The following is a 25933-nucleotide window of genomic DNA, read 5'->3' as shown; positions in this document are numbered from 1 at the left end:
ACTACCTAAGCTAGGCTGATTGTCTTACAAACCTCAGGGATCCTTTTGTCTTTGCCTCTCTTCTGCCAGGATTACAGAATCAAACAACAACACTTAGCTTTTTATGTGAGAATGCTGGGAATCATAACACCAGTCTTTGCATGTGTGGAAAGCATGTTGCGGACTGAGCCATTTTCCTAACCCCACCACCAACAACTTCTGATTTCTAAAAACATACACAGTAGGATAGAGAATGTCAGAAGTTTAAAATTTTGCTTTAGTTCAATGAGTAGTATCTGAAACTGAAAACTATATGATTAAAGTCTGAAACTGTGTTGTTGAAAACCATGACTAACTCTAAAGCCTAGTTTTCTGCACTATCATCTTCCCTCTACTTCTCTCTATAAGTTACAAGTAACAAAGATTAGCAATGCTTCTCTTGTTTATCAACTCATTCTCTAGTGATCTAAGATATGTGAGCCAAGCCCAATTTCATGCTCAATCTTCTACTCATCTATTATGCACCCATTAACAGATTCATCTTATGTCAGGATTTAGGCAAACAGGAACACCATAGCTCTATCTCCCTTCAAAAATACAGATTCCACAAAAAGTTGAATGGAAGAGACAATTCACATCCTGATGGTGTCAACTAGTCTCAGTTCTCAGTTTTTCTCATTTGCTATTTTCTAGGTTACTCACATGGTTATCCAAGTTCAGGAAATCTTGGCCAAAGTTTGGGATTAGAGAAATAACTCATAGCAGAAAGATCTCTGGCCCTGTAATAGACCTACCTAGGATTTAGTCTCTAAGGCAGTCATTGGCATCTGGTACCCAGACAAATTTTCTCTGCCTGAGCTTTAGAATCCTCATCTCTAAAAGGACAAGGTAGGACCTGGAAACTTTTGAGGATTCTGGTTGCTATGACATTCTGAAAGTCTATAATCCTATTGAAGTCTGGAATGATACCTGGGTGCTCTTTGGAATGAGTGATGGGGATGACATCTAGGACTGAAGTCATACTGAACTGGGCAGATTTCACCTTGGGAGACTTCAGAGACATGATTGGCATTTGCACTGTAGGGCACAAAGAGGTTCAATACCTACTATCTAATTTTGTCCCCAGGAGAGCCTGCTAAGGCATTATCATTCCCATGAGGCATTATCATTTCATGAGGAAAATGAACCACTGAGAGTGAAATGACTGTGTTAAGTATTTTATGTTAATTTTCTTATTTAATTCACAAAGTAATCTAAATACCTTTCAGAGTACGTCTACCTTCTCATTTTATTCCTCCTCCTTTACTTTCTTAAGAGTTTATAGACAATGGTTATAGGCTTATGAAAACTAATTAGATTTCACCGCATTAATAATCACTGGAGCTCAAAATATATCTAAATTTACAATATTTGCTAACAAACTTGGTTAGAATCTTAATGACTGAAAAGGCTAGAGGGTAATGGAAGTACATGAAATGACTGAGGACAGACTATTAACGTCTTCTTTTCTTTTTTAAAAAGATTTATTTTTATTTATTTCTGTACAACACAGAGTGTCTTTGTGAGTGTTTATGATGTATGCATGTGGGTATTATCCAGAAGAGGATGCCAAATGTCCTCTTCCATCATTCACCACATATTCTTCTTTTTGAGCCACGGTCTTTACAGCTGTGCTAGGCTGGAAGCCAGCATGTCCATCCCTGTGATCCTCCTAGCTCGGTGATCCCTAAAAGATGGAGTTACAGGCTTTGGCAGGGATGCCCAGTAGGTTGTTAAGTAACTGCTGGGATATGAACACTGGTCCTCAAGATTGCAGAACAAATACTATTAACCTCTCCATATCTTTCCAGCCCAATGCTTGCTCTCTTTTTAACCACAAAAGACAACTCAAGAAAAATAGAATAAGGAGCTTTGCACTTTAGATTGCAGTGTATATGTAAAATAAAGAATGATGAACCTTTATAGAATGGAAAATTGTATGCCCTATTTATGGAAGGTAGCTGTTGTAAGGTTAATGAAAGGCAGGCATCCCTAGATCGATCTGATTTTTTTTTTTCAAAGAAAGCCTGGAGATCTAGAACCTTAATTTAAGTCTGTTTATTTAAAAATACGAGTTACTAACTTTAGCAAGATGTAGATAAACATAAAACTTGTGTTTATGTGTCTCATGGGCCCACCTTGTTAGTTCTATTCTGAACTCTGCTATCTTCACAGACTACTCCATTAAGAGCCTTATACTGCCTTGGAAGACTGCTGGATCGCATCAGCCAGGCATCTGACATGCAGCCACCATCTTCTCATCTCCAGACTGCATTGTAGCAGATGCCCATTGATCCAGCTGCACCTGTTGCTTGTGGCATGCTTACTCTTGAGAGGATGTTGTGTATTTTGAACATCATTCTTGGTAAGGTGGTTTTGTATGAAGGAAGTGCTGTAGTTTTGGTGACAATTGTAAGAAGGGGATTTAGTTTTATCCATTTTTCAGAAGAGTAAGTTAGTATTTAGTATGGCTCTAAAGGTCTTCAAGCTGTAACTCCTCAACATGAGAACCTACATGCAGCTCTGATGCCACATTTTCTTCATTCTATAGTTGACTCGATTTTAGGCTTTGGACTTGATTGCTTTATGTTAGGGAATGCTTCCTTTGTTATTCCAAATTCTTGTGAAGCTTTGAGGCAAGGAGAAGGTAGTGTAATAATTTTCTAGGAGATATAGTTCCTCAAAGGCTCCTCACCACCTTCACCATTGGGTCCTGCTGGGATGGAGAGAAACTGATAGGGTGAAAAGGAAGGAAGGAAATAATAAACTGCTTCTTAATAGCCTGGAAACTCTGGCACCTAGGCAAGACACTCCCCACTCTGTAGGTGACTAGATGGACAGCGCACAGGGAGGGACTTGGTTGGTGGAATGTTACCTTGGGTGGATGCCAACCAGCTGTCTCATGGCCTGAGCCAGACCCACGACACTTTATATAAACACAGCCCTCTGCCCAGATGCCTTAGCCTGAATGACTTTGTGCCTGCTGAGGAGGGTGAGTCTGGAATCTGGGTCCTGGGATTGTACTTGGGGATGATTGATATTCCGGGGCTTCTCAGACTCAAAAGAATGAGGCTTAAGAGAAAAGCTGGGGCAGAGGGATATCAGTTTGAGAAGAAAAACCGACTAAGGAATATAAAATATGTAGAGTTTATAGAAGGAGATGGGCTGGTCTCTTCTCCAGGTACCATTTTCCTTTGGTAGGAACTTGTCCCTGGATAAGATACAATGGTTATTTACTTTGTATGAGTACAGGTACATGAGGATGGATCATCCCCTCTAGGGAATGCAAACATAGACACTAAGAATGGAAAATGTCTAGCTTTATCTTAAAGTGGAACCATTTTCAGTATTTTGGAAGCTTGGGAGAGGTGCTTTGTTGTTATGAATCAGTTGCTAAATTAGCCATTTTTTTTTTCCTGGTCTCTGGGATATCTCAATGCAGACAGGTGGCTCTAGGAAGAGCAGATGGGAGCTAAGGATGGTATGGGAGTATATATCAGAATGTCTTAGGTCATTTGTTAATGATCCATATGTGTGCATAAATGTCCTTACACACCTGCAAATCCTTGAATGTGATGAAGAATACGGCAGTTTCTATGTCACTTTGGCCTAATTGACTCTATAATGCTTTTCAGAGGATTTGAGGAGAAAATGTTTCTGAAGGCTTTTACCCTCCAGATGATTAATAATAACAGCAACCTGCCTGGGCAAATGATCATGGTGATCCTAAGGCTGGTGTGCTTTGTATATGAAATATGAGGGTCTAGGAAGTTAACTACTTTAAAAAGATTGAATGGAAGGCAGCAAATATTAAACACTGGACCAGAGAGGTCTGGAATCTGCCAGGATCCTTTGCTTTTCAGGGGGCTCTTCGATATAATGTGAGCATAGATAGTGCCCCATTTTTTTACATTCATCTGTGGCATGTATGAGGAAATCCAGGCTCCCATGGGCACGCATGCCTCAGTTTGGGCTATGCACTGAAAGCAAGCTGCTACCTGTTTTTCCTGTAGGACCGTTTCTACCACCCAACTTTGTAAATGTGGGAAATCTGCTTGTCATCAGTGCTCTCTGGTGGCAGACATTGTTATGCTTACGTTTATATCCAGCTGTGCAGAACTGACTATTATGGCCAAACCAGGGCAGGTCTCTTGTGAACGATAGTGAATAACATGGGTCCCAGCTAAGTCAGTAAGGTTTCTTGAGTGGAGGTTCAGGGCATACAAAGAAAAAGCAGAGAAGCCAGAACCTGTCTCTGGGTCCTTGCTCTTCCTTCCCAACACTCAGCCTCCTGACCCTGGTTGCTCTACCCGCAGGTCCTGTTCACCCACCTGCCTCGGGACCATGTGTGACCAGCAGCAGATTCAGTGTTGCGTGCCGATACCCCAGTGCTGTGTCAAGGGCTCCTCCTTTGGCCCCTCACAGTTTGCCTATGCCAACAACCAGGTGCTAGTCGAAGCTCCGCGTGAGGTGCAAATTCTAGAGTGTGCTGCACCATGCCCAGTTCAGGTTTCCCAGGCTCCATGCCAGTCCAGCACCACTGCAGTGAAGAGCCAGGCTCCGTGCCCATCTAAGACCACCAAGGGGAAATGTCAGGCTCCATGCCAATCAAAGACCACCCAGGTGAAATGCCAGTCTAAGACTGCTGAGGTAAAGTGCCAAGCTCCCTGCCAGACTCAGGTTTCCTACGTTCAAGTCCCACAACCTCCTCAGACCTACTATGTAGAGTGTGCTCCAGTGTATTATACAGAAACTCAGTATGTGGAATATCCGGTTTCGACTTACGTGCCTGCTCCAGCTCCTCAGCCTGGCTACGTCTATGTGGAATGTCCCTCAGTGGGCCAGGGTCAGGGAAGTTTCTCCACTCAGTATCAGGGCTCTTACGGTAGCTGCGCACCTCAGTCACGGGGTGCTTATAGCAGCTGCGGTCCACAGCCTCAGTCTCAGGCCTCCTACAGCAGCTGTGCGCCCCAGTTCCAGTCCGGGCCCTCCTACAGCAGTTGCGGCCCCCAGTTCCAGTCCGGGCCCTCATACAGCAGCTGTGGCCCCCAGCGCCAGTCCGGGCCCTCATACAGCAGCTGTGGCCCCCAGCGCCAGTCCGGGCCCTCCTACAGCAGCTGTGGCCCCCAGTTCCAGTCCGGGCCCTCCTACAGCAGCTGCGGCCCCCAGCGCCAGTCCGGGCCCTCCTACAGCAGCTGCGGCCCCCAGCGCCAGTCTGGGCCCTCCTACAGCAGCTGCGGCCCCCAGCGCCAGTCACAGGTTTCCTATGGCAGCTGCAACTCCCAATTCCAGTCCCGGGCATCCTACCGCAACTGCTCCTCACAGCAGCGCTCTTCATTCAGCACCTGTGCACCTCAATGCCAGCCCCAGGGCTCCTATGGAAGCTTTACCTCGCAGCAGCGTCGGTCTCAGAGCGCCAGCAGATGCCTCCCTCCACGTCAGCTTCAGCCTTCTTACCGCAGCTGCTCCCCACCAAGACGCTCTGAGCCTTATTATAGCAGCTGCCTGCCGTCCCGAGGCTCCTCAGGCTCCTACAACTACTGCACTCCACCCCGCCGCTCAGAGCCCATCTATGGCAGCCACTGTCCTCCTCGGGGCCGCCCTTCAGGCTGTTCTCAGAGATGTGGACCCAGGTGCAGGATAGAGATTTCTTCCCCCTGCTGTCCCAGGCAGGTTCCCCCGCAGAGGTGTCCTGTCCAGATTCCTCCCATCAGAGGAAGATCCCAGAGCTGTGGCCGGCAACCCTCTTGGGGTGTCTCCTGTCCAGATCTGAGGTCACGCTCAGTACCACGCCCATTCCCAAGGTCTTGTGGGCCACAGCGTCGAGACCCGTCTCCAGAGCCATCATGGCAGCGGTGCCCAGTTCCCGCACCACGTCCATGTCCTCGCCCAGAACCATGCCCAAGTCCAGAGCCCCGCCCATGTCCTCCTCCGAGGAGATTTTCAGAACCCTCTCTGTATCCAGAACCATGTTCAGCTCCTCAACCAGTGCCACGGCCAGCACCACGCCCAGTGCCTCGTCCTCGCCCAGTTCACTGTGAGAATCCAGAGCCATGTCCGCGTCCACAGCCCTGTCCACAGCCAGAACCAGTGCCACGTCCAGCTCCTTGTTCCAGCCCAGAGCCTTGTGGGGAGCCCATTCGCTGCCCCAGTCCCTGCTCTGGTCCCAACCCAGTTCCCTACCGCCACGAGCTAGGCTGTAATGAATCTAACCCACACCACCTGGATACTGAAGGCCCAAGCTGTGGCCCATATAGCTGCAGCCAAGGGCAGGAGAATAACGGCAGCTGCGGATCTGGTGATGCCTTTTCAGGGTCACAGGGTGGTTGTGGAGATGAAGGAAATGCCTATGGTGGCATGAAAGGTGGGGCGTATGCTGGAGCAAAGGGAGCCTATTTTTAAACAAAGTGTAGCCCAAATGCTCCTGCCTCAGGTTCTTTAGAATATGTCCCCTTCTCATCTGGCTTGCACATCTCCACAGACACTGAGGTGTTTCCTGCTTCAAAGCTGTTGTCCAAACTCCTTGACTGTCATCTTGGGTTCCACACCTGAGTCCCGGGCATCATTCCAGCCGTATGTCTCACTCCTCCTCTGCACACAGCTTTAATTCTAACTAGACCAGCTTGGCCACTAGGACACTTCCTGGGTGTTCCTCTTCACAGCCCCCAGATGCCCTTACCTCTGCTGAGGCTCCCTCAGCCTGAATTATTTCTCACCTGTTTCCTAGGATCCGAAATTGTACCTGTCTTTCAATACCTCTTCCTTGAAGCCTTTTGTTGTTGTTATTGTTTCCTGCTTTCACGCACTGGAGCCTAGACTGACTTCCTAGAATTCACTGCCCCTAACACCATCCATTTAGCAAGTGCTTCACTAGATTGTAAACTTTCATCCAGGTGTAGTCAGTATACCCTTAAATCTCTGTTCCTATTTTAGGTCAGGTAATAGTTGACCAAGGTTGTGGGTGGCAGCTTGAGCCATGTTCTGTCCTATTGGGAAACTATAGGCACTGGGGCAAGAGGAGGAGAGGTGACAATAAAAACTGGATGTATTCACAACCTGCATCCTGAGTAATGTCTTCTTTTTATTTGATGCCAACTTGCTCAGATGAAGTTTCTTTTAAAATCAGCGTAAAAATACACACAGCAAAATTTACCGTCATAGCCATGCCAGAGCTTACAGTTGAGTATTATCAGTTACACTTGCATTGTATTACCATCACCACCATTCAGCTAGCCTACAGGACAAAACTCAATACCCCATTTCCCTCTTCCCCTTAACCTCTGCACACAATCATCCCATTTTTCACGTTTAAAATGTAATGCTCTATGTGCCACAGGTAGAGTCATACAGTATTTGTGCTTTTGTGACTGACTTATTTCACTTAGCGTAATGTTCTTCAGGTTCAGCTTTGCTCTAGCATGTGATAACTATTTAAGGCAGCATGATGTTATGTTGCATGTGGATGCCATGCTTTAATTGTTCAGCAATGAATGGCTAAGCACCTGAGTTGCTTCCATCGTTTGGCTATAGTTAGTAATGGCCTAATCGACACCGGTATAAAATACTTCTTTGAGTGTTTGATTTCAATTCTTTTGGGTAGATGTTATGAAACTGAATTGCTAGAGCACATGCTAATCCAGGCGCTGCTATTTTGCTTCCTGCATGGGTGACATCATTCACAGTGTCACCTCAGCAAATTCACAGTCCCAACCCACAGTCATCATTCACAGTCCCAACCCCTAAAACATAACTCAGAGTTCCACCCCACAGTCCTCATTCCTAAAACATAAACACAGTCCCAACCCCGAAAACATAATTCACAGCCCTACCCTAGCAACATCATCCACAGCCTCATGCCAGTGTGCAGGTCTCAGTTTCTCCACATTCTTGTCAACTTTTCTTAGTGTCTGTGCTATTCTCAAATACCACTCTCATCACGATATGATGTGGATGGTTGTCACTGTAATTTATTATTTTGTTCTTGGATTCAATGAACCATTGTCTGAGCTCTTCTTAATCTAAAAGAAGCGACTTGGCTAATGGGTTTTCTGTTTCTACTTCACATCCTTGTCCCCTGATGGAAAAATGAAGTATGGAGGGTGACTCCCAAGCTAGGAGCAAATGTGTTCAGGCCTGCAATTGGTGTTTACCTGGCTGTAGTCAGAGCCATGATACCCACTCCAGGAGAGTGGGAGGGAGGACATGTGGAGGTTCTCTGGAGATATGTTTTCTTTTGAATTAAATAATTTGCATTTATTCGTTATTTTGTTATATTGAAAGCAAAGACTATGATCCTGGGAGGATGGGCAAAAGAGGTAGAAGTTGTTTTTTCCTACTCACCCCACTGGGATGTGGAGGATGAGCCTATTGGGGACAGACTCCTCCCCAGTGTGAGATAATATCTGAAGGTCACAGTTGTCTACAGAGGATGAGAAGGCTCTTTTGACATGCTCCAATTCTCTCTCCTCACAGAGCACATTCTAAACGGCTTCAAATGTACACAGCCAGAGCTGACAACACAGAGTCAGATCTTTCCTCTAATCATGCTGTTCCCTTGCCCCAGGGACCTAGTTCTGCAATGTCAATTTTGGAATCTAAAGACAATGCATCAAAACCATTTGTGGTTTCAAAGAAAACTGGCACATTTCTGTGAGGTACATCTCTTCATGTACTATAAACAAGTATTTATTGTTTACTGATAAGAAATACAATGGTAAAGGGCACATATTTCCCATTTATTATCATTAAACAGCTTAGCAAATTGCTCTTGGTGATACCTGGAGCAGAAATAGCAATTTGTTGCATGAACTTTTCCTAAGGAAACATACAAGCATTTACCCACTCACGTATGTCACCAATGTCAGGTCATAGAAACGATTCCATTTAAGTCTAGCTTGATGAGTACATGAGTTTAATTAGGACCACTTATACGAGAATGAGTGACGGGTGGTTTACAGAAGCAGGGGTAACTTATGAGTTCCTGAACAGCTGAAGAAAAGAAAATGTCTTTCCCAGTAACTATTAACCAATTGTATCTATTCAGGAAAGGGTCAGGTCTCTTCTTTCCATTACAGACATCAATGGACCAAATGTCTTTTGAATCTCATGCAGGTAATCAGGTCTACTAAATGTTCAAAGAGGCAATGGCCATGTCATTCACAGAGGACAGCATTCTATTGCACTCTAACTCTTTCTCCAGTTCTTATATCATTTCAGCCTCTCTTCTGGGATGCTTCCGGAGGCTTGGAGGGAGTGATTTAGATGTCTCTTTTAGAGGTACATCTTCAACAGTCTCATTTTCTCAGTATTTTTTGACCAGTTGTCAGTCTCTGTAGTCACTGGTGCCCACTGCATATAGATGTTTACTTGAACAAGGATGACAACAGTGATATGTATGAATGTAAACATAAGTGCTTAAAAGACAATTTGATAGGCACATCACATTCATTTAGTAAAATAGTGACAGTAGCTGGGCCTGTGACCTCCCCAGCCGTCAGCTTTTGGCTGGACTTGCTTATCAGATGTGAATTCTCTTCTGTGGATTAGGTCTTAAGGCCAATGAGAAAGTAGTTATACCCATGACTGTATGAATGGATGTATCTTGCCTGGCATATTGGTAGTCTCTAGCATGTACAGTCTCTAGCTGAAAAGGACTGTTGCTGGTATTTATTGCCCAGCAGCCTGCATGTACCTTCTGACACTAGAAAAGCTATCCAGGAAGCAGGAAAATTTCTATCTCAACCCTAGCTTCATTTCTCTATGTCCTGCAACCAAAGTGTACAATGTCTTCAGTAATAAGGTCTGATGACCACAAGTAGCTGATATCCATGGATACGTCAGCTAGTAATAACCGTGAGTTCCTCGTGTTGTCTCAGATCATGAAACCTTTGGCTTATTCAATTTCCACACTTAAGCACTCTGACTGATCCCATCTTCTCCTAAGTCTCACAACCTCATGAGCTGTGCTGTGAGATTCTCCTATTTCTTTCTTCTTTCCAGTTTAAGCAGGTTAAAGGCAAAATATTCCTTGATTATCAGCTTCCTGTATATCTCATTATTATAAGCCCAACCTACATGCTATATCAATGGATTTTTCCCTTCCTTTATATAAAAAGTCAGATTGAGGGGCATCATCTGTTACTTCTCTCAAACTCTGTGCCTCTTCAGTTTGTATTTTTTGCATGGGTTCAAATCTTATCTTAAAGAAGAGACTTGTGATAGTCAATCTTGATTGTCAAGTCGACTCTATCTGGAATCAATTAAAACTTAAGCAGCTGGGCATTCAACGTGAGGGATTTTCTTAACAGGATCATTTGAGGTGGAAAGACCCATCCTAAATGTGGGCTCTACCTTCTCATGGAAATCCATATAAGAGGTCAGAGAATAAGGAAGTTTTCATTTTTTGATTGTCCTCACTCTCACATCAAGTGCATCCATCCTGATGCATTCCTTTACTGGCATTAGAAACTTCTTTCTCAGGATGCCAGTGTAGACTGAAGTGAAGACCAGCAGAGACATCTATCCTCACGGATTGAACAACTACAAGATAAATTCTTGGCTTTTCCACAGGGAGACAAGGACTAGCCAGACCACAAACCACATAATAAATCATATACAAATTAGAGTGTTTATATTCATTGCATTCTGTTCCTCTAGAGAACCCTGACTGATACATGATTATGATACATGTTACATAGATCTAAAGTTTTTTATGACCCCAATCCCACCATGAGAGATAGTAATCCAGCATTGTCTTTTTTACCTTCCTCATTTTCACTTTTCCTGATAGTTCTAAGGTTAATTCAGAGGCTGATGTCTGTTTCTCCTTGTCATTCTTCCTCTATCCAGGCAAGCTCCTTCTGGGGTAGCTCAGCTTCAGTCTTATCACCTACAACAATGGCCATGCAATTGATGTCACATGCTGCCTCAGTAAAATCCTGTCTTATATGTGCTACTTTCAGAGACGGCAACATATTCTGTTGTCCACCAGTTGTTTTGAAGACACCCTTATGATCACATAGTAGGGCTACATTTATGAAAGAGGCATGCCATTCCATGTCACACAGCCATCCTTCAGATGAGGTGATATTAGTTGCATGTGTTTTTTCCCACAACTCTTAGTTGTAACTCTTAGTGTGCAAAGGACTCATGCCCTTCTGTACAACATAGGGAAAGATGACAATATTGAGATTGTCTACACAAATGCCCCACCATAAAATAGCTTAGCTCCAGCAGAGAGAAGTACTCCAAGAGCTTCTCCCAAACTTATCTTTGGTTCTGTCACATCTCATCCTGAGCACAAAGTTTATTTGAAGTTTATCTGAAAACACAAACAAACATTTATTCACTCCAGATAGGGAACCAAAAGCAGATGAAAGATGACTCCATGTACATGTAACTTGGTCAACCAGTGAGTTCATTATGGTTAGCATGGGTAAATGAATATGGGCAACTTGTGAATGGCTATGCCACTGAAGACAATGGCTCTGTCCTAGCAATAATAGTGAACCAATCATAAATCCTCAGGGAGAAAAACATTGATTGCCTATACCCTTGATCCAGCTCCAGCCAAGCCAACTTTATTCAGGTGCTGAGACCTCAAGAGGGCACCAGCTATATCATGTCTAGAGCCTGGTGTTCCACAAGTGTCACCTAAGTTCTTGTTATAAATGGAAACACATCTTATGAACTTACCAAATCAAAGACACCAATGGACTGTACTCTAACTAGTCATGTGGTGTTTCCATTGCCCAGTAACATTTGGTCAGCATTAAATCAGTGAAATACCTTGTGCAGGTAGAATATACACACACACGTACATATATTCTATATATGTTCACTATAATCATAATAAAGTCACTGGCTGACCAGTGATTTTACAAGTATGTGGAATCAGCTTTAAGCTGTTTTTTGTGCTCTCTCTGAAGTGAATAAACGTTTATGTTCAGCTAAATTTCACATAACACTTTGTGCCCAGCATGGGATATGATAGAACCAAAGATGAGCTTGGGAGAAGCTTTTGGAGTACTCCCTCTGTTGAAGCTAAGACAACTTATGGTGGGACAGTAGAGACAATCTTGATATGCTTTCCCTATGTCATATATATATTTATATATATTCATGAATATATTTATGTACATTTCTATTTATATTATATTTAAATATAATAAATTTATAATTATATAAAATATATATTACAGATGCATAGTATGCATGTGTATATAAGTACAAGTGTCTATAAATCACCTTACTATCTATTGTCCTCTACTTCTTACAATAGTCCATACAAAGGGAACTATTGGTAGGTTATTTTCTAAATAAAATTTAAACACATAAATTTTAAGTGATTTGCCAAAGCCATTTGAGCAGGCTTGGCCCACAATCTTTTTACTTGCTTGTGGGGCCAGGTAGCCAAACAACTGGGGGAGACCATCTGAAACAAGAGTGAGATTGAGATGTATCCAAACACCGAAAATTTCATTCAGAGATCTGTAGGAGTAGGACCACTACCTTCCTGCTCTGGTAAATGTAGCTCTGCACCCCTATCTTGCCCCTCCCCCCCCTGCCCTGTGGAAATCACATAGCCTCGAATGATGAAAAAAAAAAAAACATACAAATGCTCAAAGATCTCCAGAAAGATCTCTGGGCACACAATGTTTGTAATACCCCTACCCCATCGTACTCACACACTCTGGCAGCTTGGCTTTTCCCCCTTCTAGCTCCCTGCTTTAGTCAATTTCTAAGATAGCAAGTAAGCCACATTGCCAGAGTCACTACAAACCAGGTTCTCGTCAAATAGCAAACCATTCTTCAACTTAGAGGCTGATGGCCACGATGATACCCCCACTTTATAAAACACAAACGGGGAGATGTAAGACTGGGAATCCGTGTGACCAGGAGAGCCATTCTGGAGCAAGGGTGAAGCTGAGGTGTGTCCAAGCCCTAAAAAATCTCATATTGAGATCATCAAGAGTAGGACTGCTCCCTTCCTGTCCCAAGCCTACATGCCCTGGCATGCATAGCCTTGTCCCCACCCTTGCCTTCCCCCTCCCCGCACCATGAAGAGGTCACATAGCCTGGCAGCAAGGTTAAACTTCCTTTCAACTTATACTGTTCATCAGCACTTGGAATTCCTCCTCATGGAAATGAGGCATCCTCGTTATCCTAGCCTTGGCCAATGATGTACACTCATCCAGATAGCCCTAACCACACCCTAAAGGTTAAAATAGCCTTTGTTTCTTCCAATTAAATGAGCTGCCTCACTGAAGCTGTCTCCCTAGAAGGCTGTTTCTTGTGTCGTCAGCATCTACTGAGATTCTGCATTGCACCCACCCACTCCAGCTATGCTTCTCTCCTTCTAGTCCAGCTCAGTGCACAATGAGGCTGGATACCCCAAGACAGGAAGCAGACATGGGGTGGCACTTACGAACATGGTAACTTTTATCTTAGCAACATTGCTTTCCTTTGTCCAATAGCATTCATTTCTCTCTAACACGGTCCTAGAGGTCTCTTAATAAGTAAGCTATTTCAATCAGTTCCACATTTACCTTTTCTCTTAAAAGACAGAAATTTCTTATGTTGAATGCATAGTGTAGGGAGTTTTCCTTTCTCACTCTCTTGGCCTCTTGCAGAGTTGGGGTGATATTAGTACCATCATGTCTAGCTCATTTTCTTTTTCTGTAGTAGGCCTTCACTTAGCATTAGAAATACACAAATAAACTCTCATTGCAATTCCACTGGACAGTTCTGCTTTGAAAATGAAAAAGTGGATTCTGATATTAATTAGCATTTATCTTCCACTAGGGAATTTAAAGCAACACTAAAGCATCAGAGCTAAGAAGACAGCTTTGGTGTGTGACTCTTTAACCCTGTCTTTGTAAACTGAAGCGTACTTCCTTCCATATTAGCTGTATTTGTCTCATTTTTAAAAGTCACTGTGTTCTCTATGAAACAGGCAAATAAAAATGTTTTTTTTCAGTCTATAAAAGCTTTATTTGTACATTCAAAAGATAGAACCATTATCCTGTCATTATTTTTTTTCCTTATTTTATTTCTACTCAATATCTTTAATTTTCTTCATCTTGCTAATATGGGGCCTCATTCTCCTCGTTTCTGCTATAAAATTAAGCAGGTAAAATAAATAAATAAAAATGTTTTAAACTTAAAAAGAATTCAGGCTGCTGCTTGCAGGAGGCCCTTCTACCTCTCTACCACTAGTCCCTGGGAACTCAGAGACCTTGATGCAGATTCAGCTTTCCTTCTGTTGACCATCACAGCCCTCCCTTTTAGCTCATCCTCATTACTTTTGTCAGCCAACAAAATCTAGAAACATTCTTCCCCAGCAGCCACACTGGCTTGGGAATCAGGTAGGCAGTTTCACTCTGTTTTTGGTCCTTCATTATGATCTCCTCTACCTTATCCACAGTCCTGTGGCAGCCTGCTTGCAGGTTCCTTTCCTCCCGCCTACCTTATTAACCGAGGACTCTCACTCTGCTACAGACCCAGAGTTCTCCTCGCCCTTCCATCTCTGTCTCTCCAGGTACATTCTTTGTATTACTGTAACCTATTTTTCCTGAGCTCCTACAAGTCCAACTGCCAACAGCCAAGACAAATATGCCTCCACCACAACTCGGTAACCCTACATTAGACAAGGACTTCAAAATCAAATATCTATCTTGAATACATTCAAGGAGTTTAAAGAGGATATGAATAAATCCCTTAATGAAGTCTGAAAACACAGACAGTGAAATAATGAAAACAATCAAGACATGAACATCACACACATACACATACACTCTCTCTTACATACACACGTAACACACACTAACTGAAATTGGAAGGAGTGCTACAATCCATATAACCACAGAGATCAGGCACTGAGTTAGGCTCACAGGGGGTGAGAAGGGCGTGTCTTCATTAGGTTGACTATTTTTGTGACAAAACTTCGTGACCAAAAGCAAGTCAGGAAGTAAAGTGTTTATTTGGCTTATACTACCATATCATAGTCTCTCATTGGAGGAGTCAGAGCAGGAACCTGGAAGCAGGAGCTTATGAAGAGGCCATGGAAGCAAACTTCTTACTAGCTTTTTCCACATGGCTTGTTCATCCCACTTTCTTATAGAAACCAGGACTAGCAGCTCAGGGGTGCCCTCACTACGCTGGACTATGCCTTCCCACATCACTCACTTATTGAGAAAATGCCCTACAGGCTTGACTACAGTCCAATCCTATGGAAACATTTTCTCAACTGAGGCTCCCTCCTCCCCAGTAACTGTGCTTCTGTCAAGTTAACATAAACTAGCTAACACAGGGAGGATCCCCCAAGGAATAAGAAACAGAATATATACAAATGAAGGGACACTGGGGAGACTAGAGCAGTGGTATTTAATGGGGAGGAGGTGGAAGAGAGGGGTATGAAAGGGAATATGAGAAGCATATAATAATTTTCTGTAGAACCTTCAAATATATGCATGGAGTCATCAAGTAATAAGAGAAACAATGCCTTATCTAGACATCTTTCACCATCAAATGAAACATCGAGTGCCCGGAATAGTTTACATGTAGTTGAGTCTTGGTCGAAGGGACAACATAAAAACCCTCCATCTCAAGCTATTGCCGAGGCTGTTTCTCTCCACAACCCAATAGTAAGGCTCTGTTGCTGAAGACAATACCTACGTATCTCACTGAACATGGAAAATTCATGCTGGTGTCTAGCTAGAGCCATCACCCCTAGTGTTCATAATACTGAAAGGTACTCTGTACTCTACGGGAGGAGAAGGATAATCCAGAAAAACCCAGGCAGAAACCCTGCAATTTACAGCAGTGACTTGTCTGCATGGTGAGCTGATGCAGCAGTGGCACACACATTTTGTGAGTAGCAAAGCACTATCTGCTTGGATATAAAGCCTGGCTCTGAGATCAAATCCACGTATGAGACTGCTTGGGTGACCAAGTACCTGAGACTAGCTAGGACATGGACTTAAAAGAAAACTAAATATTATATTTTGCTGAAGAAGCATAAGCAATACAATGACTCCTAATGGCATTCTGCTATGCCTGCAGATCAATGTCTTGCTCAGCCATCAACAGAGAAGCTTTCTTTTGCAATCGATGGACACTAACTTACACACCCACAACTGGACTATGTTCAGAGAATGAGAGATTTAACCCCCCTCCATACTCTCCTTAGGACTCAGGGAACTATGCCGAAGAGGAGGCAGAAAGACTCTCAGAGCCAGGGGGATGGATGATGACAGAGAAACAATGTCTTCCACTCACGGCAGCACTGACACATATATGCAGTCATAGACACTGTGGCAGCATGCATGGGGCCTGCACAAGTTCCAGCCAAATTAGCCCTGCACTGACAGGGGAAGCAGTCAAGAGTTTCTATCCCTAACCAAGAAGCTATCTCCAAATGAAATCAACTTGCAAAGAAAACAAAACAAAAACAACAGTTTCTTTAATAGACTCTCACTGGGAATATGAAGCACATGTAAGATCTGGAGAGGACAGGAACTCCACAAGGAGAGCAACAGAACCAAAAATTCTGAGCACAGGAGTCTTTCCTGAGACTGATACTAAGGACTATGCATTGAGATAACCTAAGACCACTGCACAGATGTAGCCCATGGCAGTTCAGTATCCAAGTGGGTTCCATTGTAATAGGAGCAGGGGCTGTCTCTGACATGAACTGATTGGCCTGCTTTTTAATTACCTCCCCCTGAGGGGGAAGCAGCATTAACAGGCCACAGAAGAAGATAACGCAGCCACTCCTGATGAGACCTAATTGACTAGGATCAGAAGGAAGGAAAAGAAGACCTTCCCTATCAGTGGACTTGTGGAGAGGCATGCATGCAGAGGGGGGGAGGAAGGGAGGGATTGGGATGGGAGGAGGAAGGGAACCACAGGGGGGATACAAAGTGAATAAAGTTTAATTAATAAATAATTAAAAAAAAGAAAAAAAAAAGAATATGTTGCCTGCCCAGCATTATATGGCAACACACACACACACACACACACACACACACCAAAACAACAAAACAAAACAAAACAAAACAAACCTCAGTAGTATTTTCGTAGACCTTTTGTCTCATATTGTTTTGTTTGAATTTTTTTTGAATTTTCTTTTTTTTTTTTTTTTGCCAGTTTATTATAATTTGGACTCTGTTTTTTTTGTTTGTTTGTTTTGGTTTTGTTTTTTTTATTTTGGGGTTTTTTTTTGGAGTCTTTTTATGATGTGTGTGGGGTGTGTTTTTTTCTTATCTGTTTGATTGTTTGTTTATTTATTGTTTTTACTTTTTACCTGTTTGCTTTTTAAAGAGAGAAAAAAAAAGCACACAGAGTTGGGTGGTTGAGGAGGTGAACAAAATCTGGGAGTTGGAGTGGGGAAAATGTGATCAGAATATATTGCATAACAGTTTTTCAATAAAATATATATGTAAAGACTACTCTTGACTGCTCTGTGGTACATTCCACAGAAGTCTAGATGTACAGACTTACAAAGAACCCAGGCTTTGCCTAATCTACCTGCCATGTTCTTCATTTTTTGTCATAGGAATCTTGAACTGGGGTAACGTTTCCCCCCTGTTCGCTAATGTCACACCCAGTAAGGAGAAGACCATTATCACCTTGCATCACACCCACTCTCATGTGACAAATATTTATTGGGACTTGGCCTACTGCCAGAAAGTGATTGATCTTGGAGAGACAATGAAGAACAATGTAAATAAAATATGTGATATGAACTTTGGAATGAGAGGCATGTCTTGTCCTAGAAGCACACAGGAGAGGAATGTAGTGAGCCAAACATCCAGGAGGTAACTGCAGGTCATAGATGGAAACTGAGTGAGGTGAATGAGGAAGGAGGAAACTGTTCCAGGATGGTGTTACAGCAGTCACACTGTCAGCATGATTTAAAGATGGGCAGACCAGGGAGAGAGACATGGCTTCTCATTGATGAACTGTTTTTCTTTCGGTGTCTTGATGGTTTCAGGACTCAATTTTCAGTCCTCTTTCAATGACCTTTGATTCAAAAAGTTGAAGATACACTTTAAGAGGAAGTAACCTAGATTTTAGTTGTCATCATGTCATGAGAAAGGACTAAGGTATAAACTACCTACCCAATGTGGGTTAGAAACATTGAACTGATGTAGAAAAAAAAATACACTAAAGTAAAATTTAAAACCCTCAGTTTAAGGTCCAGATTAGTTACACTTATTTGTGACTCATTGTGTATAAAGTTACATGCGTGAAATAAAGCTTGGTTGATAACAGTCTTATTAAAAACAAACGGTGAAATTGCATGTGCTGTTCCATGGTGATGGACCCTTGTTCTTCACAGCTATGCTCTGAACAGAGTTGCTCTTCTTGGCTCAAGCATTGCTTCCTGGGCCCCGTGTTTAGCTTGGGTCAATTGCAGTGCAGACAGGGAATGGTAACTCCACTGTGTGCAGAACACCATGTGAAGTTGGAATTCTTCTTATTTCCAGTAACTTGAAACTGTTAGTATTTACTCCATTGTACAGATGGGGAAGTTAGCTAGTATGTCTGAGCACTTTCCCATGGAAAGAATACTAACTTTGTATTCTGAAAGGAATAGTACATTTCTAGTTTTCATTATTTGAAGTGGCTTTCGTTCAGAAAACAATTCAGCCATCTGGTATTTGGGGACTTGAATTTAATGAAAATAAACCAGCAAAGGTAGATTTCACTTAGAAATCATGAAAAAGTCAACAATTTGGAAATGCACTGCATCTTTTATTTGTGCATACAAATACTGAATTTTATTTTGAGCCACTCATTATTCTAATAATAAGACAGATAGTGATATCCTGGGACAAATCAGCGAACAAAACATGTGTTCTGGCTACCAAGTAACTGAATTCATAGCAGAGGACAATGTATAACAAATAGATATATTGTTAAATTATGTAACACATTAGATATACAAACTGTTTTGTATATTTAATATAAAAATATGCTAAATATAATATAAAATATGCTAATATATATAAATATGCTAAAAATAATATAGCACTGTAGCCTCAGGATGATGGGTAACAAATCAAGATACCATGAAATGGAGGGAATGAACTAAAATGTGTTAAACAGAGGGGCTAACGGGAGTGCAGAGCTGTAAACCAGAGGCAGTGGGAATGGTGTCCTAAGGTACAGGTTTGAGCTCAACACCACAAACTCAATGACTGAGGTCTTGGCTTGGGTGACTTTCCTAATGCTTAACTCCTGAATCTATAAAATGTGGCTAATAAGCTATACTTAGAGTCTAGATCACAGTGATGATTAAATAAAATATAATTAAAATTATTTCACATATTATCAAACACTAAACATATATTTGATTTTGACAGTGAAATATCACCCCTATGGAGAAAGGAAGAGGACAGAGGCAATGTTAGGACAAACGTATGTTGGATGGAGGAGGCTGGCTACAGAGGGTAGCCAAGCCCCACCTTAAGCAGAGACCGAATGAGCAAAAGGGGTATAGATATTTTCAGGAAAGCTTCAAGGAAGAAGAATTGAAGGGGTAAAATCACATTGAGCAAAGGACAGGGATGGGTGAATTGGTATAGAACACAGCTTAGGAAAACTACAAGTCTAGGAACAATAAAAAGATTCATTGATGACCATTCTGTTTCTATGCCAGTACCAAAACATATGTTGAGATTCATAGCCAAACTTTTGGCAGAGTGCAGGGAATCTTATGAAAGAAGGGGGAGATAGAAATACCTAGATGGGACAGGAGCTCCACAAGGAGAGCAACAGAACCAAAAAATCTGGGCACTGAGGTCTTTTCTGAGATTGATAGTCCAAACAAGGACCATGCAGGGAGATAACTTAGAACCCCTGCACAGAAGTTGCCCATGGCAGCTCAGTGTCCAGGAGGGTTCTCCAGTAATAGGAACAGGGACCATCTCTGACCTGAACTCATGGGCTGGCTCTTTGATCACCTCCACCTGAGGGGGGAGCAGCCTGACCATTCCACAGAGGAAGACAAAGATGCCAGTCCTGATGAGACCTGATAGACTAGGGTCAGATGGAAAGGGAGGAGGACCTCCTCTATCATGGACTGAGGGAGGAGCATAGGAGAAGAAGAGGGAGGAAGGGTAGGATTGGGAGAGGATGGAGAAGGGGGCTACAGCTAGGATACAAAGTGAATAAACTGTAATTAGTAAAAATTTAAAAATGATTCATGAGGCAGAAAGTTCATCTACTTTAATGAGTGTTTAAGGTTGAAGGACAGTGAATAAAACAACCATTGCAAATGTTCATCTGCACTTTGGTCCTGCGTAGCAACTTTGCCATTTAGATGGTTCTCTGGGTCAGCTGAAGAAGACAATACACCAGAGAGTGGAGGCTTTGATTCAATTAGAAACAATATTTAGGTTTGCAACTGAGTTGGATCCTAATCTCTGAGTGGTATTCTGGCGTTACATGGCCTGGAGGAAAAGGCAGGGCTGGTTAATGAATCACCCACTTCCATTGTATCTCACTAGCATTTTTCAGAGGCTTGTTTTATTCTGTCAGTAATCTAGGAGCATCATCTCATTCCTCTTAAGGCAACGTGCTGCTTCTCATTTCAGTGAGCAGGATCCAAGCTCTGATACCAAGAATGGAGGACCAATCACAGGAGCTTGGGAGGCTGAAGAGATTTCAAGGCGTGCCAGATAAATAAGCATGGCATATTTTATTTACTGGCATCCAAGCTATTAGATAGTCCATGCCGGTGGCCTATGTGGGCCACATGCAGGCAGACATATAGACACAGCCAGGCTGGTGCATTTGAAAGGCCTCTACAGAATCTCACAAACGTGACCCTTTTGTCAGGGACAACTGTCTAACAGACAATATAATTGTCAATTCTTGGGTTTCCTAGACATCCGATGACAATCATTTCGTGCTGCCTCATACTCACCCACCATGTCCAATGTTAGTCATCTTGGCCCAAGTCAGTGATCTGTATCAGCACCATATTGTCTAACTGTAAACTGTCCCTAGTGGCCCTTTAATAATTCTACTGAGAAATGGATTTACGGTAAATGGTACAGTGTTTAGGAGAATCTCTGACCCCAAATATGACAGCTATTATGACCAAACACATCTCCAATTTGTTAAATACTGTGTTCTGGGGCAGAGGAAAGTTAACGTATCCATTTCTCCCTCTTCCAGCACCGAACATCACTAAATTAAAGAAGCTCAGGCCTTTCCCTCAGAACATTCCCAGCCCAATAGAGTAAAATTTTGACCTTTCCTCCTTTACATTCAAATCTCCAGCCATTAAAAATAAAAAGTCTTTACAATGTAAATGGAAGTGCACTAAGTATAAAAAAGTAGTCATGGCATTAGGGATTTGAAGAGGACATTTAATAAGCCTCAGGCTTATCATGAAATGTTAGATTATTTTATAGTCGATTGTTACATAAGATTACATTTATTATTCTTATTTAGCATGATCCAGCTATATAATTCTTGGACACATGGCCCAAGTACTTTGTTTTCTACTACAGAAGCAGCTTGTTCATCCATGTCCATTGCTGCTCTACTCATAATATCTAAGAAATGGAAAAACCCTAGATGTCTATCATGTGATAAGTGGATAATGACAATGAGGTAAATTTGTCCAGTTGAATATCATTTAACTGTTAAAAAGTAAAATTATGAAATTTATAGGTAAATGGATGGAGCTGGATAACACTACACTGAGTGAGACAACCCAGACCCAGAAAGGCAGATGCTACATGTCCTTTTCATACCTGGGTGCTAGCTTTGGATTTTTAAAACTTGCCTTTATTTTTACATTTTTAATTAAAATATATAAATTTTTCCCCTTTCTTCCTTCTTTCCAGTCTCTCCACCATGGTCCTCATTCTCAAATGGATTGCTTCTTTTTATATTATTATTACACACACACAACAAATATAAAATGTAACATGTTATTTACTTCCAATTTTGTTTGTGTGTTTATGGCTCAGGGCTGACCACTTTGTATTTAACAGGCACTCATGTGTCTCCTCCTTAAAAGAATTAATTCTCTTCCTTTCAGGAGTCATTAATTGCCTGCATTTGTTTTTTAATTAGGGGTGGTATCCTTGGGTTCCCTTCCTCCGTTTTCGTGTGTTCAGGGGCCTTTAAAGGTAGGGAAGATGGAACACAGACAGTATGAATAGAGACGGTGAAGAATGGAACAAAAAGGGCTAAATGTGATGGGGCGGGGGGACAAGCTGGTGTACAAATGTGTAGAGATAAATAACACTAAAGACTTGAAGTGGCCAAATGAACACCTACCACAGTAGAAGCTTCCCAAAACACACACATATAATAGAGTTTACATCACGTTAGAAGCGAGGAAGCTTACCACAGAAGATTTATAATGCAACAGTGAAAACAGTTCAAATTACACACTGACTATTTTCACATCTACCAGTTGTACTACTCTGAGTCACAGTTCAAGGCCCATTCATCCCTTCAGATTTTTGTTTTTCAAACTGCAGATTCTTCTCATGGCATAATTTAAGGCAGTGGTTCTCTCATTAGTCCTTTCCTATACTTTTCTATATATTCACAATGCCAAACTCACTGAGCTACACAGGGAGGAAAAGATAACATGTAGGGTAACAGAACCATCTTGCTTAAAAGGCATCTGCAACTTTAAAACAGCACAATCTACATTTAGAAACCCAGGTTACCTTCTTTCCTTCCTCTCTGTCTCTCTAAACCAAGTTTATCACCTATTGATCTCTACTATCTGTCTGTCTATCTTCCCATTCATCCATCTATTCATTTCTTGAAGGTCAAGACAAACCACGTATTATCTTAGCTACTTACATTTTTTCATAGTAATTAATTTTATAATTCTATATAAAGGACGTTTATATTATTATATTAAGATCAGAGATTTGAGGTTTGAAGATGTTGAATATTTTTCCCACCTCTACAAGGGCTCTATTTTTTTAATGATTATTCTGTGCATGTACCACACACATACACACACACACACACACACACACACACACACACACACACACCGACACACACATACAAATACACAAATACATGTGCACATACACATATATAAACATATACACACATACACACACACACTCAAAAGTGCAATTGCATGTGAAACCACTAGAATCAAAAGTTAGTCTTATCTATTATGGACAGGAAGAAGAAACCGATGGTGGTGGGGAGAAGAACCAGAATCCTTTAGTATTAGCACATTATTAGGGTTGAGGGAAACGTAGGAATGAAGGGAAAAGAGGCCTTCATGGATGGCTCATCCGAATCTTCTCTCCAAGCATTCCAATATCAACCAAACACATTCTTAGATGGGAGCAGGTGGCCTGAAGAGTGTCAGCTGAAGAACATCCAGTCATGACCTGTCACAGAATCACGTGGGTGTTAGGAGGCACTCCTCCATGCCCAAGCCCTGTCTCATGTGCTGAGGGAAGAACCTAAGAGCAGAATAAAAAGGCCTGTGGCCACAATACTTCCATCCATTCACATCTTGAGGTGTCTACAGAGTCCGTGCTTTGTGTCACTCTGGTAAGTGTGCAGAGAACAGGAGCAGGTGCTTCTTCAGAATAATGGCCAGATGAGATCAGAGGGGAGACTGTTCAGGCTCTGAGAAGCATTAAATCGTGACTGGAAAGAAGTAGGAGGTGCAGCTTTAAAAGAGGGAATAAGGGGGTCATTAAAAGTGATCAAATGGAAATGAGAAGATTTAGGGATGTGTGCTACATTCTCAAAGAAACTAAGTTATATTCTGTTGTTTAGTGTGTCCCGTGGGCTTTGAAAAATGTTGGCCACTAGGGCATTACTGCATACTACTTAAGCAGGAGGACAGTGGAATACATTTTTGAAAGTCAGATATGTTCTCCTTTGAAAAAGATGACCTGAGGATGCCAGGATTAGAGGAGGAAAAGAAAGGCCAGTAGCTCTGATTAGTCAGCAAGAAGACTGCTGTTGGAGACAGAGCTTTGGGCTGGGAGCCAGGAGAACTGGAAACAAGCCCCATGGCTGGGTGGGGACCAGCCCAGGGCCAGCACCTGCACATTTCCTTTCTTTCTTTCTTTCTTTCTTTCTTTCTTTCTTTCTTTCTTTCTTTCTTTCTTTCTTTCTTTCTTTCTTTTCCTTCCTTCTTTCCTTCCTTTCTTTCTTTCTTTCATTTTTTCTTTCTTTCTTTCTTTCTTTCTTTCTTTCTTTCATTTTTTCTTTCTTTTCCTTCCTTCCTTCCTTCCTTCCTTCCTTCCTTCCTTCCTTCCTCCCTCCCTCCCTCCCTCCCTCTCTCTCTCTCTCTTTTTTCTTTCTTTCTTTCTTTCTTTCTTTCTTTCTTTCTTTCTTTCTCTCTCTCTCTCTCTCTCTTTCTTTCTTTCTTGTGCAAATTCATGGTTACAAACTGACCCCAAAGAACTCATTTCTGCTAACCTTTGTATTTCTGAAATTCTTCTAGAAAGAATGCCTTCCCTCTTTCCTGAAAGAGCTTTCCAGCTCTAAATTCTTTGAATGTTTTCAGAGTTCTGGGTGATGTGATAGAGTGAGTGTTCAACTGGACACTTTGGTGATTTTAATGATCAACAATTTCCTTGGCGCATTTGAAGAGTGTGTTGCTTGACCCATTCTAAATGGAGTTCGTTATGAGATACTAAAACAAACCACTTAGTAACTTTATCAGATAATCATTATCTTTATCACTTTCTTGTGTCCTATCAAAAGACTCATGAGGGAATTATAAATGATGAAATTAGAAAGGATGAGAGTAAACTTGGGTCTGACTTGTGTGTGACTCTCCCACAGCTCCAGAGCAGCACTCCCCAGCCGAGATGTCCTGCCAGCAGAGCCAGCAGCAATGCCAGCCCCCTCCCAAGTGCCCTCCCAAGTGCCCTCCCAAGTGCCAGACCCCAAAATGTCCCCCTAAGTGCCCTCCCAAGTGCCCGCCTGTGTCTTCCTGCTGTAGCCTGGGTTCTGGGGGCTGCTGTGGCTCCAGCTCTGGGGGCTGCTGCAGCTCTGGGGGTGGTGGCTGCTGCCTGAGCCACCACAGGCCCCGCAGATCTCTGCGTCGCCATCGTCACAGCTCTGGATGCTGTAGCAGTGGGGGAAGCAGTGGCTGCTGTGGCAGCAGTGGGGGAAGCAGTGGCTGCTGTGGTAGCAGTGGGGGAAGCAGTGGCTGCTGTGGCAGCAGTGGGGGAAGAAGTGGCTGCTGTGGCAGCAGTGGTGGAAGCAGTGGCTGCTGTGGTAGCAGTGGGGGCAGCAGCTGTGGTGGCAGCAGTGGTGGCAGCCAGCAGTCTGGGGGCTGCTGCTGACTTCTGCCTTAAGGACACTGGACAAGCTGTACAAGAGGAGACCATCTTCAGAAGACCTGTCTCTGATGGCTCTTTTGCTCTTTCCTCCTGTCCTCCCACCCAGTTCACTATAATACTGAAATCTAACTGTGGAAAGTCAAGATTTGCTCCCATATTGCTACTTTCCTTCTGTGTTTCAGATTAATAAAGCCTTCTTCAATGATCCTCATTAGACTCCTGTTTGTTTTGCTAGCATTATCCACAGAGCTCAGTCTTGGCAGCTATGGATCAATAATGTACTGACAGCATGTTCTGAGACCAAAGTGACAAGGGCTAGGGCTCTCTTCTTACTTGGGCTCTGTAAGTCAGAAAACCTATTTTTTTAACATGGCTAGGTTCTTCCAGGGGGCATAGGAAACCACATAATACTCACCGTGGAGGCAAAATATTGTCTGGGGGCTGCTGCAGCTCTGGGAGTGGTGGCTGCTGCTTGAGCCACCACAGGCCCCCGCAGATCTTCAGTTCCTAGGATCTAAGATACTTTTATGAGGACTGGCAGATCTTTATGGTCCGGGACTCCTTAAGTATGGGGGTCCTTGTAAATGTGTCTTTCT

The 25933-nt window shown here is 42.6% G+C and overlaps 2 protein-coding genes across 2 annotated transcripts; both read left to right on the top strand.

The window, feature by feature from the left end:
- The first annotated feature begins 2979 nt into the window (after positions 1 to 2979).
- Positions 2980 to 8142, top strand: Kprp (keratinocyte proline rich protein). The gene is made up of 2 exons (XM_021663307.1): positions 2980 to 3010; positions 4335 to 8142. Exon 2 carries the CDS (start codon positions 4363 to 4365, stop codon positions 6418 to 6420), a length of 2058 nt encoding a protein of 685 aa, XP_021518982.1. The 5' UTR covers positions 2980 to 3010; positions 4335 to 4362; the 3' UTR covers positions 6421 to 8142.
- A 16718-nt stretch (positions 8143 to 24860) lies between these two features.
- On the top strand, positions 24861 to 25340 carry LOC132657124 (late cornified envelope protein 1A-like). The gene has a single exon (XM_060393346.1). The coding sequence runs from the start codon at positions 24861 to 24863 to the stop codon at positions 25338 to 25340; it is 480 nt and encodes a 159-aa protein (XP_060249329.1).
- The last annotated feature ends 593 nt before the right edge of the window (positions 25341 to 25933 follow it).

The sequence above is a fragment of the Meriones unguiculatus genome, chromosome 10 (genome assembly GCF_030254825.1).
Source record: "Meriones unguiculatus strain TT.TT164.6M chromosome 10, Bangor_MerUng_6.1, whole genome shotgun sequence".
Taxonomy (NCBI): Eukaryota; Metazoa; Chordata; class Mammalia; order Rodentia; family Muridae; genus Meriones; species Meriones unguiculatus.
This window is presented reverse-complemented; position numbering and strand designations above follow the sequence as displayed.